The sequence below is a fragment of the Alnus glutinosa genome, chromosome 8 (assembly GCF_958979055.1).
Source record: "Alnus glutinosa chromosome 8, dhAlnGlut1.1, whole genome shotgun sequence".
In the NCBI taxonomy this organism is placed as follows: domain Eukaryota; kingdom Viridiplantae; phylum Streptophyta; class Magnoliopsida; order Fagales; family Betulaceae; genus Alnus; species Alnus glutinosa.
In genome coordinates, this window is record NC_084893.1 from 28,396,237 (window position 1) to 28,414,847 (window position 18,611).

Here is an 18,611-nt window from a genome sequence, read left to right on the forward strand (position 1 = left end):
AGAAGAAGATAATCCAACGATTTAGCTGACGTTGACCAATCGGAGCCCTCCGCCCATTTCAATCATGGCCCTCCCCCATGTGCTGCCATCTGGAATTTTGGGCTTATATTTTTCTAGAGAAACTTCCTGCCCGATATTATATTATTATTATTCAGTGGTCTGAGGTTGTTTGAATGAGTAATACAGAAATAGACGCTCTTGGTATTTGTCTCGACAATTTGACTACGACGTTTAATTTATAATAATGATTAGGTACGTCGTACGAGTTTAATTACACTTTATTTTATTAAACAATAACACTTGTCTCATTGTTATTGGTGCTGCTCTGACGTATAATGACAAAAAAAATTATTTATTTATGTTTACAACGAAAAATGTGAAGTCATTTTCTAAACGCCAATTATACAAATTTATTTCTTATAAATCTACAGACTTCTAAAAATTGTAGAGCGGATGTGTGTCATGTAAATTAAATAAAAGTTTTAAAAAATGAGATGCGTAGAATATATATTTATATCATTTTATTTTTTAAAAAAATTTATAAGGTTTTATTACAATTGAATGGGATCATATGAACTGATTTTTATTTTATTTTTCTTTTGTAATGATAATTAACAACAATAGTTATAGTAAATCCAACCAAATTCATGTAGATCCCAGTTTCGATTTAGCTAATTAAATTATAACCATTTACTTCATGTTCTTGTTAAATACTAGGGAAAAGTACTAAAACACCTCTCTAACTAGTATGCAATTTTGCAATGTTTTTCTAAATTTTTAATTGAAGCAATGTATCCCTCAGATTAGAAGAAATTGCATTATACCCATTTTGTCTTAAAAGACAAAAAAAAAAAAAAAAAAAAAAAAACCCAATAAAAATTCCCAATCTGCTAATCATTAAGAGCTTTTGGACTCGGAAATTAGTTTCAAGAATAAATGTGAATGATTCATTGATTCACATAGCTTTCTTCAACTTTAGGCTAAAGGATTTGTACCCTACAGCTTTTTCCACATCAAAAGTGATTTTTTTTTTTTTAATTTTTTTTAGGGACCATCAAAAGTGATTTAATATAAAGAAAAGATTAAAGTTTTGGAAAGAGGGTATCCTACTTTCCCTTTCTTTTAATTTACAGATTAAATTCATAAAAAAAGACCAAGGACCTCAAACTTATGGTTCGTATAGAGAGAGAGTATCCTACTTTCCTTTTTATTCACAGAAAAGGCATATCCTTTCCCCGGCCCTTGGACCCTCCTCCTTCCCCCAACTTGCGCTGCAGAAGCCAAAAGTTATTTTTCTGTCCTTCCTCGCTGCTTCGGTAACTGAAATGGATGCTTTTATTTTTTTCTTTTTCGAGGTAACTTTGTAAAAGGTGTCGAATTATCGTGATTTTGAGATAAGGGTACTGAACTAGCAAATCTTTCAAACTGAAATATCCACGCTTTCAAACGTCTCACTTAAGATTACTCCGTTCGGATTTACTCCGAAATCATTCTAAAATTCTCAAAATACTTATATGTTTTTTTTTTTTTTTTTAAAAAAAAAAAATACTATAATTTTTTTTCGAAGATTCAGGTATAGGTATTTTTGCGAATTTCGTTAAATTCTGACAAACACTTAAATCTTAGCATTTTTCTTTCTTCATAAAAAAATATGGGTATTTTGATTACTCTATTAGGATTTAACAGCAAATCATAACAGAGTATCCTTAGGTAAGACGTTTGGAAACATGGATACCTCAGTTTGAGATGTTTGCTAATTCAGTACCCATATCTCAAAACAGATATAATTCGATACCCTTTTGTAAAGTTATCTCCCTTTTTTTTTTCTTTTTTTTTTTTTCAGTAAGAAAAATAAAACAATTTAGTCTGTTTAGAATTTTAGATTCCATTTTCTTCTACCTCGTTTGAAAAAGAAGATTCGCTCACATAAATGGAAGTTTGTTGGTAATATTGGATATGTGTTAAATTATTACTTATATTAAAAACTTAAATTAATTAAAAAAATGATAAATTTAATTATTTAATTAATATTATAACATTTTAAGTTGACTATTTTAATTAAAATAAGAATAATAATAAAGCCAAGATTTAAACTAAAAGCATGACTCTAATATTGTGTTACATTGACATCATGCACACCAATTGATGCAAAAACTTTAAATTTCGGACAAGAAATGGAAAGTATCCTATTTCGCTCTGGATATGTGTGAATCAATATTTGTCCTAAAACCTTAAACTAATAAGAAGGAGTACATTTAATCATTCAATACTTGCTAAAGTTTAAAATATAGATAATTGCTTGATGCTTGGTTATTACAGAATTCCTCTCCCTAGTAAATGAGAGGTACACATTCCTATCCGATTACAATTTGTTCTGTAGTTTTCTCTCTTCTTCTTCTTCATTTTTTAAAATAGATGTTTTATTTTTTATTTTTAAAGAAAAACTATAATATTTTATTCAGTTAGCTTGCATGGTAGCTCTACCAAAGTATTTTTTTTAGTCTTGTCATCCAAACCTAAAATTTTAATTTTGCCCGAAACGAAACCAAGGGGCTGGAAGGCCATCGCCCTTTCCCAGTTTGGAATTGATTTATTTTATACAAGAAAAAAAAAATTTTGACTTGTCTCTTAAAAAATTAGAATTCAAATTCCACTCAAATTTTATTTTAAATTTTATAAATCATTCAAACATAATTTCTAAAAATTAATTAATTCAATATTCACAATTTTTCAATACATCACACAACCAAACGAGCAATTCTAAGCTAACCCGTTTACAAATTTGTCGTGGCCGATCTTTCATAGACAATGCCCTCAAAATTAAATGGTTTATGTGGCGGTGGGGTTCCAACGGTCCAACCACGAACGTAATCGTTTTGCGCGTTTTCATGACAGCATATGTTGGTAGCCAAATCATGGGACGCCACGTCGGCTTCTGCCAGATTGTTGATGCCCATGTTGTGGGGCCCTCTCTAGCTGTCATCCAATCAGAGGTTCACCAAATCGATGAGCCCCTCCACAGGCCAGCTTGGATTGCAGGCTCGAGCCAGGACGCACACATTGACTTCAGACTTCAGTCATCGGCTGATCCCCGTGTGGTTGGGTGAACGCCAAGACGTTGACACCTGTCAACTTCTGCAATCAGGCTTTATTTGTTATTTTCTTTTTTTTAACAAACAATTTAAAATACAAAACCACTAAAATTATTTTTACCTTTATATCATATATCAAAATATTTTGTGTTTTGAATATTCAAAGAACTCATTGAATGTTCAAAGAACTCCATCGTAAACACATGGAGGCTATGGAGCCTCCCTCTCCGTATGGTTAATTTTCGGACGGACTAGCCTACTAGCCTGGCCCTAAGAAAGTCTCACATCAGATACCGCTCGGCTCCTCAGGCCGGCTCGAGCCGCCTCTTTCAAAAATCCAAATAAATACGTTTTTTGTTTTTTTTTTTTTTTTCTTTATTTAAGTTCTGTCCGAGTCAAGCATTTTACATTTAAGTTCTGTCCGAGTCAAACGTTTTACATTTAAGCTCTGTCCGAGTCAAACATTATACGTACGCGTAATTATAAGAGCGCTTCACACTAATTAAAACATATTTGTAAATTAAATCACAAAACAAACACAAAACAAATAGATAATTAGACAAATAAAATAATAATGCAAAAATAGGGTTTATATATTATATAAACAAATGTAAATCAAGGGAGTCCAGCCCAAAAAGCTTCAGAGCTCAAAAGCTCCTCTCTCTCTCTCTCTCTCTCTCTCTCTCTCTGGGAAGTGAATCTCACACATTTTCCGATAAAACCGCATCGCCGGAGGTTACTGAGCTTCGAAGAGTTGCCGGCGAGCTTTTCCGACAATGTGTAACTCACGCGGTGGCGCGCTTTTTCATCTTCTACTTCACTCAGTAGTAGTGGCTCTGGTCTCTGCGCAGGGATCTAACAAGACCAGTGTCTGGCTTACACTTAGTGGTTTGTGTTTCGCTCAAACTCTCTTTCTCTTTCTCTGTACTTTTTCTTTTTGATTTTTATACATTGTTTTTTATTTTAATTTCTGCTCGCGTATTTTCGGTCTGGTTTCCGAGAAAGTGAAGCAAATTGAAAATTCTGTATCCTTCAAGTTTTTAGTTATTGAGCTTCATTTTGATACTCAAAAAAAATTCGTCTAGTTCTCTTTTTTATCTATTTATTTTTTTTACATTCTTCTCAACAGCCAAATGGAGGATTTTCTCTCTCTTATTGAGAGAACCGTGGAGAATAAAAAGGAAAAAAGAAAAGAGAAACGTTTTTGAATATTCATGCTTCGCGAAGCTTTTTTTTTTTTTTTTTCCTGTCCTTCTGTGCAGTGAAAATTGAAAACTCAGTTAAAATCAGCTGAGGAAAGCGAAGAATTTCCTAATACGGGAAAAAAAAATCTTGATTTTGAAATTTTTTGATGCTGAATAGCTAGATCCATCTTTTGCAAAATAAAAATAAAAATAAAAATCGAGTATTTAACTTGCTGTAAATTTTCATTCATAATCTCACCGTTTAAGCAATAGTTTTGTTGGCTGGCTCTTGTTAACTTTTAACTGTGGTTCTGTTAGGTCCTCTATGGAAGTAGAAGAAATTGACCAACTTTCTAATTTCAGAAACAGAAAAGAGTGAAAATGATGCTGAGAGTGCATTTAAAATTGTTTTCTAAAAGATTTCCTGAATTTAGACCCCTTTGATCGGGAAATGTTAGAAAGTCCTTTTGTGATTGTATTTGGCCACATGTTCTGTGAGCTAACCGATATAATTATGTTTAATCTGTAGGTAAACCGCCTTTGGTCATTGCACGTGGTGGGTTTTCGGGGCTATTTCCTGATTCTAGTTCATATGCCTATATTTTGGCACAGCAGGTTAGTGTGCCCTCTGTGATCTTTTGGTGTGATGTGCAATTGACGAAGGATGGTGCCGGGATTTGTGTGCCAGATGTGAAGCTCGAAAACTCTACCGACATTTCACTTATTTTCAAAGGCAGGGATAAGGTTTACCTTGTTAATGGAGTCCCCACCGGAGGCTTCTTTTCTGTGGATTTCACTCTCAAGGAGCTAGCAAATGTTGTCTGTAAGTCCGAGTTGTCTTAGTCCCTTTTTCCTTCACATTTGGGAATGGCTACTTGAATGTCTTGTGAACCAAATATCACATTTTTCTTTACAGATGGTTGGATATCATAATTGTTTAAAGCTATTCTTATGGAAGTAAGGAAATATGAAACTGAAAATGGGTTATCAAGATTAAAATATTTGCGGCTATGCCCCCCCCTCACAAACACATGTACCCAACACTGTTATAGTGGTTATCAGGCTGTTTTGTTGGTTATTCAGTATAATATGCTGCATTAACAATTAATGCAAATTTCTCTGTTTCTAACCAGTAACTCAAGGTGTCTATTCTCGAACTAATAAGTTTGATGGCAATGGCTTCCCAATTCTCACTGTTCAAGATGTGGCTACAACATTTAAACCACAAGGCTTATGGTTGAACATTCAGGTAAATGAAAGATGATAAACTGTGTCCGACATTAAACTAGTATCTGCTCTTGTTGTAAGATGTTTCTCTAAGCACACAGGATCTGGCTTCTCAGCTTTCATTTTGACCAAGCCTTTTTGTTCTAATACTTTTGCAGCATGACCAATTCTTCACACAACACAATTTGACTATGAGAAGCTATGTACTTTCTGTGTCAAGACGTGTAATTGTTAGTTATATTTCATCACCAGAGTTGGAATTCCTAAGAAGTATTACGACACGATTGAATCCAATAACAACAAAGCTAGTCTTTCGGTTTCTAGGACAAGATGAGATTGAGCCTTCAACCAACCAGACTTATGGTACTCTCCTAAAGAATCTTACATTTATCAAGACATTTGCCTCCGGAATTCTTGTTCCCAAGATTTACATATGGCCAATGGATGATACTCTTTATTTACAACCTCATACATCTGTTGTCGCGGATGCTCATAAAGAAGGGCTTGAAGTTTTTGCGTCAGATTTTATGAATGATGTTCCATTTAGCTTCAATTACAGTTATGATCCAGTAACTGAGTCCTTGTCTTTCATTGACAATGATGACTTCTCTGTTGATGGTCTGCTGACAGACTTCCCAATTACTCAATCAGAGGCTATATGTAAGTTTTTTTTCTTCAGCTTGGCAGAAATAGAGTTCGCCTAAATATCATACATATGTACAAATTTTAAAGTGTTTGGTTCATTATCTAGTTTTTCTAACTGTTTTGATTTGTGTACCTCCTGAATGAAACATGATTTGGCTGCCCGAACCCTTTGACAGATCTATTGGATTTGTAATGATCAAATCAACAAAGCTTCTAATTCCAACTTTGTTGGATTTGGCTACCAGGAACCTTTTATAGATTTTTCCTTGGCCTTTGTCTTGACCTTGTAGCGCTACAATGTGAAACTATCGATTCTTCATTGTTGCAATCATTTGATATCAGTGTGCATTTCTAGATCACCTTGAATGAATTTCTCTGAGTTAATTTGTTCTAAATTGGTGCTATTTCTAGCTTCCTACAGATGCATTCACTACTTATCCTAAATTTTCATGAGAAATTTAAATTTAATCAATTAAAAAAACATTTTACTCTGATTTTAGAAACTTTTCAATTTCATTCTCAGACCTAGGACTTTCTTTGAGACAAAGCTTCGTAATCAGGTTATTATAGAAGTCGAATGGATATTTTTCTCTTAGTATTTGCACGTGATTTCTTAAGCCACATGCCACAATTGCATTTTTTAAGGATAGAAGCATTGAAATACCTTTGCTTATGATTGCATGTCATTTTGTATTGTCAATTCACAGTAATGGCTTGATGACTCTAACATAATTAGTTGGTTTTATCATTAAATTATTGGCTGCTTGTTTCAGTAAATATTTTCTTCAAGATGCTCATCCCTCTTCTCATACTGCAGATTGCTTTGCTCACCAAGGCAAGAATGCTTCAGCACAAGGTATATCACACTATTGCATAATAAAAGCTTTGATTCTTTGTTGCTCATAACTGATTGATAATGTTGTCTTACTGTCTGTTTCTTTGGAAATTTTATTTTCAGAATATCATTGTTAACCTTTTTCTTTCACCTTGCTCATTATCCAGCGAAGCCTTTGGTTATCTCTAAATATGGAGCAAGTGGAGATTACACTGGTTGTACGGACTTGGCATATAAGAAAGCTATTGATGATGGTGTAGATGTACTTGACTGTCCTGTTCAATTGGCGAAGGATGGGACACCATTTTGCTTAAGCTCAATAAATCTGATAGATAGCACAACAGTTGCTCAATCAAGTTTTAGCAATCTTACGACAACTATTCCAGAGATTAAGGCTGGCAATGGAATCTTTACCTTTAACCTGACATGGAGCCAGATTCAAACATTGACACGTAAGTAGAATTTGGTTCTCATTTACTCACTCTATGAAACCTAGAAAAAATTTAAAAATTTATTGAAACTTTTCATGCTTTTGAAAATGTTAGTACTTCACAACAGCTTTTGTTGCCGAGACATGAACATCCTTCCTTTTTTCTAACCAAAATTGTAACCGCTGGAAATGGTACTAACTTCTAATACACTAATATTTTATGGGGTATTTACATGTAACTGGTGAAAATCTTGTAACTTTATTTTCATCAGTATTCTCTGCATTAAATGGAGGATTACGGTTGTATAGAATTTTTTTAGTGAATCACACAGACCATGCAACTATGTGGTCACTGGTGAGGTATAATTAGCCAACACACACAAATTGGCCTTAAACTAATTGGTAACTACTGATGCATACAAAATGTATATAGAAAATATGGGAGTTTTCAAGAAGAGTCGGAAAGTACACATTTCTACTGCTTTTACTGGTTTGAGGATATAAATCTGTTTCATAACCTTTTTTGGGGTGCTGTGTAAAATTTTGGGAAACACCTTCTTCTTAACTTTAGAGAAGGAACACAAAGAATGACCTGAGTTGAGACACCCTAAATCCTTATGCGTTGAGACATTCCCTTTTCATGATTCATCTGCTTTCCCTGTTTCAATATGTGCTGCTGCATTTGGTTATCTTATTTTGACTCGGGTTCTCTTGTGTTTTTATGAATAGTAATGACTAGCAAGTCAGTCCGGATTGCATAATTAAATCCCAGTATTTATTTATTTTCTGTAAATTCCTGCAGCTTCAATAGCAAACCCCTTCTCAAAATTCACCTTGTTCCGGAATCCAAGGTTCAAAAATAATGGAAAGTTTCTAACATTGTCCGAATTTTTGGCCTTGTCAAAGGGGACGAGCTCTCTTACCGGTGTCTTGATCAGCATAGAGGTGAGTATTTGCCATGCCTATATTCTTTTAGTTGGTAAGAACAATTAGTTAAGGGGAGATTTTAAACCAAAAATCCATTATTAGTTATTTATTGGGGAGAGAGAGTGTGCCATGCCTATTGCAGCATCCGAGCACCTTACTAATACCCAGGCATGTGTAATCTCCCCGTTCTACACAAATCAGATAATTACCGGCTGGGATGGCCCCAAAGAGTTGGCTGGATGCCAGCTCAGAGGGTTAAACTAGGGACCATGATGAGAAATCATGAGTTCAAGGAAACCCCTTGGAATTTTCTACTTTTGTTTTGGTGGAACTTGTGTTCTCTTTGTTCTGTACTTCTGTTGAATTGTTGGCAGTATTTTCCTGGGGGGAGGGAGTGGTATGTAGCAATGGTTTTCAGTTGTTTTCTTTCCAATTTTCCTAAATCAATATGTTTGTGGATGTCTATATAAAGTTGCAAAATGAGTGTGAATTGTCATGCCTGACATCTGCTTTTGGTCCATATTACCTGCCGTATGGATTCCTTTTTCAAAATCTTGCTGACCATTCCCCTGCAATCGAAATTTGTATCTTTAGATGTAGTGCTTCAACAATTTGTCCCTTCCCCTCAACTTGTACATGGGCTCAGGGTGCTTCTTTGGTTGGATGGGAGATCAAAAAAAAATTACCTTATGGTTGCAAATATGACTCGGCAGCTTAAAAACATATCATGTGGACACATTGTTGATGCCTTATCTGCTGTGTACCTACATCCTCATTTGTTTCAAACAAATAGAAAACTATGCTGCAATAATGCGGAAATTATCGTGTTTCATAAAATTTGTTACTTATAAAAAAATAAAAATAAAATAAAAAATTTATCGTGTTTCATAATGGTGAAGAATGTTTGAATGTTCATTATGTGCAGCATCAATTGAGAAATGAAGATTCTCCTCATCCTGACTCGACTATTTCTATTTATGACGCCATTTTTTTCTGTTCTGTTTCTTTCAGCATGCGTCTTACCTTGCTGAGAAGCTGGGATTAAGTGTAACCGATGCAGTAATTGATGCCTTGAGCAAAGCTGGCTATAATAATCTGACATCCCCAAAAGTTATGATTCAGTCCAGTAATAGCTCTGTTCTAATGAAATTCAAGGACAAACATAACTATGACCGTGTATACAAGGTTGACGAGAATATTCGTGATGCTCTCAACTCAGCTGTTGAGGACATAAAGACGTTTGCCACTGCTGTGGTTGTCGGCAAGGAGTCTGTCATTCCTGAAAATCAAGTTTTCCTCACTGCTCTAACTGATACTGTAGCAAAGCTACAAAAGTTTAAGCTGCCTGTTTATGTGGAAATCTTCAGCAATGAGTTTGTGTCTCAAGCATGGGACTACTTCTCAGATGCAACCGTGGAGATCAACTCATTTGTCAAAGGAGCCAACATTGATGGTGTCATCACAGACTTCCCTAAGACAGCTGCCAGATACAAAAGTAAGTTGATGCTTATCAATTGACGCTTTTTAATTAAATGATGCACAAATATGTATAGGGTATGTTGGTCCTTGAAATGGCTATTTCAGTAGGAAAAAAAAAATAGTTGTTATTAGGAACGTAAGAGCATCTCCAGCAGTATAGGCAAATAAGTGATAATAACTAAATTTGATTACTATGGGTGGTTTTTCGTCTCCAAAAATATAGCCAAACTAACTCTTTTTTCTTGTAGTGGGTATAGTAAATAGGCTCTTCTGTCTATTTACAGTTTCTCACTACAATTTCTTTTCTTTTTTTTTTAATTGTTTTTTTCTCTCTCTAGTCGCTCGTCACCCATTTGTGAACCAAACACAGCTAAATGGCGCCATAGCATCTGATAATCCCTAGCACCAGAAATCCCAGTTAAAGTATTCCACACCAATGCCTTCCAGTCGGTCTTCTCGTCAGTAGTATTCCTCACTAGTGCCTCCCAGTCGATCTTCCCGTCCACACAATGCGCCACCTCCTGAAGCAACGCCAACACCGTCGTCCGTCATTGCGGCATACTTGCCCAAAATTACACAACCTCACATCAAACCCACAATCCAACACCCACCAAAAAATACCATCTAAAAAAATATGACAGGAAAAAGATGGGACCTTTGTAGGAGAGTGGAGGTGTCTTGCTGGTGGAGACCTTATGCTTCTTGGTTTTCTCAAACATTGTTTCTCAGCCTTTGAGCCATAAAAAAGAAATCCATGCAAGAACTCTAGCATTGCTTCGACGTCCGAGACGGCCATGGACGTGAAAATTCGAAAGTGGAGTGCAGGCTGTGGGAGGGACTAGGGAGAGACACGGGGCATGGGGATAAAGAGAGTTGAGAAGGGTAGAAGGTGTAGATGACGACGGAGAGAGACTAGAGATGAAGATTTTTGTGGTGTTAAAAGAAAATAAAAATGAAAATGTAATATTTAAAGAAAGTAGAGAGTGAAATAGATAATTTGCTGGAGTTTGTATTGAAAAGCTAATAGCTAAAATAACAAATAATAATAATAAAAAAAAAATTGTATTTTGAGTAACTAAAATAGCTACCACTGCTGGAGATGCTCTAAGAAGATGGAATATAATAGTTTTAGTGTTAGAGTATATGAGAGCATATGATAAGGAATAGTAATTCCTATGGTTCATGAAAAAATAACTATTTCAAGGTTATTTCATTCCGCTTTCTTCAATTCTCAATAAAAGCTATTAATTTTCTTAATGAAATAGCCATTCTACATACCAAATGTACCCCTAGTGTTTTGTGAATAACCTAGGTTAAGAATTGCATTGTCATTACTCCTAGGTTTCTAGACAATTTTGACACGCATCTATGAATCAATTCAGCTGTCTTTTTTTTTTTTCTTGTTCTTTTTTTCTTGGCTTGGTCCAATAGAGCGCTATTCAAGTTTGCATGTAGTTATTGATGCAACGGTGCTTCAATGTAATGCAGGAAATAGATGTTTAGGTCTGAGCGTCAATGACACACCTGTTTACATGAGCCCCGTTCTGCCTGGTGATCTCCTGAAACTCATCACTGCTGATTACTTGCCACCAGCTGAGGCGCCATACCCTCTCCTGACAGAATCGGATGTGGTGGAGCCACCTTTGCCCAATGGTTTAGCAAAAGCCCCAACTTCAAGCACAGGTGCTGTACCAAATGCACTTTCTCCAACTCAGCGAAACGGGCAGCCTAAGATCGTTTCATGCTTCTTCCTGCCATATCTGGCAATGCTCCTTGCTGCTCTTTTTCTAATTTGAAGAATGTAACATGCTCGCTCACTCACACTCATCATTATTTTGTGATCTTGTATTTCCCATCCATTTGCGTGGATTTCAAGTAGCTTGGAGCTTCTTTGTTTCATGGCAACGAGGCTAGTCCAAATTTTTCCAAACGAGCAGTGAAATTCTTTTTGCCTTGTAACACTTTAGGTATGTTCATTCTTCCCCCTTGTAATTTGATAATACATTTATTCGGGTCTGCAATTTGTGTTTCTGATTTGATGTAAAAATATACACGATTATTTTTTGGTTTGCATTATGTGCAAGTAGTGGAGGCAATGTGTAGGCATTGTATTCTCTACTGTCCCAGCAATTTGTTGCATATATTGTTAGCAATACGGATAGCAAATGTGAGAGAGCTTTTACTGGGCCTACCTACCCACCTAAGTAAATACTCGTATTTGTTGCATGAATTGCTAAAATTTTGGACAATAAAATTGTTAGGAATTTCTATTTTGTGTTGCAAAATTTAGCCCTTTAGGTCAAAACAAAGGTGGGTGGAAGTCCAAGAACTCAATTAATGACTGAATGAATGCATTTCTTGGATAGATGGCTTGAATCAACAAACTCAAACAGTGAGTCGTTTACATGAAATGCATGGTGGTAATAGGACAAGTAAATAATTAGATCAGTCGTTTTACATTTTTCGAAACGATGAGCCGTTTACTGTTTACATATATGATCACTTTACCTTGTACCACGCAATTCTTGATGGATGTAAACGGGCTCAAACAATTGATTGGCGCTGGCAGGCATGTCCATAATTCATAGGTGCTTGACATAGAGCTGATTGGTGAGGCCATCATTTGTCAAACTCCAAACCAAAGTCCATGCATAACTAAGGCATGTTTTGGTTTGCGGGTTAGGTATTTAATTGAAAAGGAGAATAATTATTATTGAGAATAAAAGAAAGTGAAATAAAATAGATATTTCTATTTCTTAATTGGAATCGAATTAAAATTATTAAAAAAACTTAACATTATTTCTTTTATTTTTTTTTAAAAAAAAACGTGAAATTGTCGGTGGTTGCGACCACTCTGCTCTTCTGTGGTTGGCCAAGTCACCCATTCAATTTTGTTGTAGGTTTTTTTAAAAATAAAAATTAATATGTTTTTAAGAGAGAAAATAGAAAATAATATAAATGATTTATTTTTTTGAAAAATGTAGTCTATTCTTTTTCGTAAGAGAATAGTTATTTCAATAACAATAACTATTTTAAGGAATAGCCAATTTCCATTACCAAATAAAATGGTCTATTTCACGAACCAGACAAGGTTTTTTTTTTTTTGTTGTTTAATTTTTTTTTTTTTTTGTCAAAAAAATAAAAAAAAGAAGAAGAAGAAAAGAAAAGAAAGTGTTTTAACTTTTAAGGAGAAACTTTTCCTCAAACAGCCGTGACTTTTGTAATGTCTCCAATGTCCAAATTTTTTAATGTGGGCATTTGATATATTAGCCATTTTCAATCACTCTTTTCTGTTAGGATTTTTGATTAAATTTTAACGGAATAAGCAAAAATGACCAAAATACTCCCGTTTATAAAATATTTTTGATATATCAGCCTTTTTCAATCACTCTATTTCGTTAGGATTTTGGATTAATTCTTAATAGAATTAGCAAAAATGACCAAAATACTCCCCCTTTTATATATATAAGGATATATTTTTATTTTAATAATTTGTATAGGGGATATAAGGAAAATTTTACTTGTTAGTTGTTTGAATTAACAAAACCATATCGGTATAAGGGTGATTGAAAGGGGCTAATACATTGAACACATACATTGCATGCAAGAGCCAATGGCACTTCGGATGGTTAAGTGAAGTTTTTCAAGTTTTAAAAATGGGTAAAACACTATGAAGAAGGATTATAAAGTTTGGTAGTTCTAGTCTTGACCCAGGTCTTTTTTGTTTTTCATTTTTTTTTTTTAAACTAGGTTGGAGGAAATTTGTCCAAGTTAATTTGTCCTCCAATTTCTTTCAAATCAGTTTATTAAACATGCAAGTTAGATCGAAAGAAACGTTGGTTTAATAGATTGAGTTGGAGAAAACTTGGTTCAACTAATCTTGCTAAACGTTTTTTTTTTTTCCCTATGTAAATGAGTAAATGTGTCACTTTATCAATAAGAAATGGAAACTTCTCATTTAATAAATGCAAAAATAAATCTCTAAGTAATTTGATATAATGTCTGATATAATAATATGGAAAGTAGTATCAGGTCAAAGCCCCAAAATGCATTAGGTTTAGAACTTGCTTATATGAGGTCAATATCCCGAATATTCTTCCATAGAGGATCATATCCATGTATATAATCCATGTATGGGATCCCATCTTATGGTAAGTGTTTTAAACTAGGACAAATGCCTTGAGCATTGCCTCATAATCAACCTATGTCCACGCTCGTTATGATAATTCCATAATCCATAAAAATCCCGAGATTTTCATTCGCTCTCCCGCTATTTCACTTTGACAGTGTCAATCTGCCTTTAGATTTTTTTATTTTTTATTTTTAGATAAAAAAAAGAAAAAGAAAAGAAGCAATGGTTAATTAGCACTGGGACATCACCAATGTGAGATAATGGTGGATTAAAAGTATAGTTTCTACCATTACTTGATAAAGTTCGAAATATCTCGCTCGAGTTATTGAAAGCTTGAAAAATGATAATTACGACACTATTTTTTATTTTTCATTTTTTTTTGTTACAAATAAAATATTATAGGACCACCTAATTAATCAAGTCATTTATGGCTGTTTAGGCTCAAATTTAGGATAGTGTTCTTCACATTGGCTGTTACCTAAATCAATTCATGCATTAAAGTCAAAAGGGATTTCAGTTTTAGAAGAAAATTGATTTTCATCTATTTCCGGCAAAGCAAATGTATCAAATCATATATAACCATATAAACATAGGATTTGTATTTTCTTCCATTTATATCCATGCAAGCTCCCTATAAGAACTCAGAAACCATATCCAATTCAGCAAGACATTCCAAGTAGTAGCGGCTGCAGAGGAAAAAAAATTAAACATGGGTTCAATTTCAGTTTTTCGTTTTGTTTGCTTGATGTTCTTGGTAGCATGGATTACTGAAGTTGAAGCGGGAAATGGTGTTTTCGATGTGGCAAACTATGGCGCGGTTGCTGATGCTAAAACTGATAACAGCAAGGTAATTTTAGCAGTTTCAAAATATGCAATTCGACCTGCGTTTCTTAAAATAATAAATCTTTTCACGTATTCGAACCGTACTCTTTTGCCGGTTGCGCGGAAATATGATTTTTTTTTTTTTAAAAAAATGTAATTACATGGATAGTTTTGTATTGGGTTTTTGCAGGTTTTTGAAGATGTATTCAACAAAGCTTGTCAATCAGAAGGATCCAATGTTGTGTTAATCCCAAACGGAACATATATGCTGGGCCCAGTAATGTTTTCAGGCCCATGTAAGGGCCCAATAACATTTTTCATCACAGGTGCCCTAATAGCTCATACTGATGTTGCATCTTACGTTGACAGCTACAGTTGGATCACCTTCTATCGCATAGACCGGTTGGTAGTCCGCGGATGTGGGTCGTTGGATGGCCAAGGCCCCTCTGCTTGGGGCCACAATACTTGCAGTAAAAGTAAAAACTGCAATCCTCTTCCTTCTGTAAGTGTTCTTGATTCAACAAGTCAATCTTAAATTGCTCTGCCAAATGCTCTAGCCTATAATTATGGTCTTCTGTTCTATAATTGGATCTGGATTCCAATAATTTGCCCTACCCCAGGAACAGGATCCTCTCCATTTTGCTTATAAAAGAGAGGTATATTTGTCTTTTCACATTTTTATAGAATGTAAAAGGATAATTATGTCCCTACTTTATAACTAAATGGAGAGGATCCAAATTCACTCCCATTAGTGGGCGTCAATCCGTTGTGCCCGAGACCTCTTTGGACAAGTGAACCTTAAAAAAGTTCTATCATATTTGTTATTCGAATTGCTAGTAATTCGGATAATAAAATCTAACCATTAGAGTAGTAAAATTGTTGCTCCTCAATTTGCATGCAGTGACGGTGATTTCTTCAAATTCTCTGTTCGAATTCTCTCATATTCGAGTAAGTGATTGTGAGAGAGCACTTAATGGAACCACCTGATAAAATAAAAATTGGGCTGCCTCAACTACTCATCTGGTCAAGTGGGTGCGGTAAGTGCTCTCTCATAATCACCTGTCTGAATTCTCTCAAATTCAATCCATTCGGTTAGGTGATTGTGAGAGAGCATTTATAAGACCCACCTGACCAAATAAAAATTGAGCTGTCCAACTACTTATCCGGTCAGGTGGGTTTCATAAGTACTTTCTCACAATCACCTGTCTGAATTTTCTAAAATTCGATCCATTTTGTTAGGTGACTATGAGAGAGTACTTATAGGACCTACTTGACCAAATAAAAATTGGGTTGTCTAATTACTTATCCGGTCAGGTGGATCCCATAAGTACTCTCTCATAATCACCTGCTTGAAATCTCATAAATTCGATCCATTCGGACAAACAATTATACGGAATCCGTGTCCATAATAATAAGTTTTTTGCATTTTCTATTTCTGTAATTGGGCCTGTTCTTTTTCTTGAGGCTTTGCTTATAAAAATAGTGTTTCCTTAATGCTTTTATGACAGTCGATGGGATTCGATTACGTGACCAATTCACGGGTTACTCACCTAAAATCAATCAACAGCATGGGTGTCCATATGAACGTTTTTGAATGCACCGGCTTGAAGTTTGATCGCATTCATCTAATAGCGCCTGAAGATAGCCCCAACACCGATGGAATTCACATTGGGGAATCGACTCATGTACACATATCGGATTCGGTAATAGCCACCGGAGACGACTGCATTTCCATGGGCCCTGGTTCTTCAAGCATAAACATTTCAAATGTTCAGTGTGGCCCCGGCCACGGCATCAGTGTCGGAAGCCTTGGTCGGTCGGCTAATGAAGATGATGTAAGTGGACTGACTGTGAAGAACTGCACCTTCAATGGCACTCAGAATGGCTTGAGGGTCAAGACATGGGCTAGCTCTTTTGCAAGCAATGTCTTCGATCTTACCTTTCAAGACATTAATATGGACAATGTCAACAACCCCATCATCATTGACCAACAATATTGCCCATCCGGCAATTGTCAACAGGTACTACGTACTTCTTGTCTAATAAGAGAGTTGGTTGAGGATCCATATCCTCGCCTGCACGGGATCGGACAAGTGGGTCTCATAACCTCTCTCTTTTAAGGTTGTCCGAATTTATGTGAAATTCAAGTAATGCTATAAAACTTAATTGACCATGATGGTGACACTTTTTGCCTACAGGGTAACTCCCAAGTTCAGATTCGGGATGCTCGTTTTAGAAACATTAAGGGCACTTCGAGCTCAAAGATTGCAGTTACTTTTGAATGCAGCCCAAGTAAACCTTGCCAGAACATTGAACTCAGTGACATCGATCTCGTTTACGTCGGTGACGGAGGACCGGCGACTTCCTCGTGTGCTTATGCCAGTGGTGTTGCTTATGGTCCAGTACATCCCCCCTCTTGCATATAGCAATCTGCTTGGTATTTGCAGACTTGCTTGAATTCTTACCAAAGCAAGTTTGATAATTTTAGAAACAAGGTAGATTTGACACAGCTTAGTTCATTGACCCCTGATGTACAACCGGTCATTCTCTAAGGAGGAGCCAATAATTCAGTGATCCTAATAGCCAGAATATTTTACAGGCTATTGACTCATATATTGGGGTCCAAAAATCCCTTTCAATTAATCAAGTTTATATGGCTTCTGCTTCATATGTATTTCTCTTCAGAAAGGAGCCCTAGTAATACTTTGCACCCCCTCATGTAGCATTAAGTGTAGCGAGGATGCTCATGTTTTATCCTTGAAAAAAAAAGTCTTAATCACATAGCAATCTTTCCCTATTCTCCGTTGAAGTTAAAAAGGAAAACAGATTAATATTAGACTTGTCAGCCACTAAAAAATTCTAAACACTTTCTAATTACATGTAGACAGGGTCAATAAATTGTTAAAGAATCATAGATCTAAATTTTTTCAAAAAAATAATACTTTTGGTTTTCAACACCGATACCCTAAATAATAAATAGTCATTTTTAGGGATTCGAAGAGTAGTTTTTTGCTGGTTTGGCTTTTGATTATTTTGCACCAAAAGGTAAGGACCTTCCTTAATAGAGGGCACTACTGCTGACCGCTATTTCGAAGCAAAGTGCCCTTTGCTTTATTTAAAATTATTTCATGAAAATTTAAGTTTTCCTGCTATTTGAATGTTTCAATTTTTCCTCTATGTTTTGCTATGAGTTTTTTGTGTGCTTTATAAGCATTTATCTTGCTATTATATTAGATAGGATTTTGAGTACACATGTGTTAGTTTTTGTGTCACTGATCATTGCACGTGTACACACAAAAAATTCTTAACTTTTTAATGTAGGACAAAGAGTAATTAAAAAAATAAAAGGAAAGTAGAAATTTCAAATCGGAGAAAAACTTAAATTTTCATGATATAATTTTCAACATGCATCATAAGAGTGAAAATTGTGCCAAGTAAAATGATGTGCCATGTTGAATTCCCTCAGCTCGGGGCAGTTCCGGTGATGGTTTGAGGCTGTTCTCCGCCCGTATGGGGGTGTACGGTCGTAATTGGGGAGCAGTGGTGCACTTAAAATGTCACTTGTAACATACCCTCTGAAATGACAAATTCAAATGGGGGGCAAACATTTTCCATTTTCTTCATGAAAAGGCAATAGGGAAAAAGGTGCAAGCATCATCATTCGTAATCCCTGAATCATCATGGAAGGAAGATTCATATACAGAAGACTTAAATGGTTTGGAAAAGTCTACACGTTATTGCAGTACAGTTAAAAGATCATCCAGTTCAAAACAAAAGTTTATTGCTCTTCGATTTGACTCTCTTTGTTTATTATCCAACGGTCGTCTTCACGTCATGC

The 18,611-nt window shown here is 35.3% G+C and overlaps 2 protein-coding genes across 2 annotated transcripts; both read left to right on the forward strand.

Moving 5' to 3' along the window:
- Positions 1-3,732: 3,732 nt before the first annotated feature.
- On the forward strand, positions 3,733-11,960 carry LOC133874755 (glycerophosphodiester phosphodiesterase GDPDL3). Its single transcript, XM_062312632.1, has 9 exons — positions 3,733-3,980; positions 4,806-5,099; positions 5,410-5,525; positions 5,662-6,163; positions 6,966-7,004; positions 7,151-7,435; positions 8,216-8,358; positions 9,352-9,835; positions 11,308-11,960. The coding sequence occupies exons 1-9, from the start codon at positions 3,869-3,871 to the stop codon at positions 11,613-11,615; spliced, it is 2,283 nt and encodes a 760-aa protein (XP_062168616.1). The 5' UTR covers positions 3,733-3,868; the 3' UTR covers positions 11,616-11,960.
- A 2,700-nt stretch (positions 11,961-14,660) lies between these two features.
- On the forward strand, positions 14,661-17,199 carry LOC133876337 (exopolygalacturonase-like). The gene is made up of 4 exons (XM_062314606.1): positions 14,661-14,798; positions 14,964-15,275; positions 16,282-16,794; positions 16,972-17,199. Exons 1-4 carry the CDS (start codon positions 14,661-14,663, stop codon positions 17,197-17,199), a joined length of 1,191 nt encoding a protein of 396 aa, XP_062170590.1.
- Positions 17,200-18,611: the final 1,412 nt, after the last annotated feature.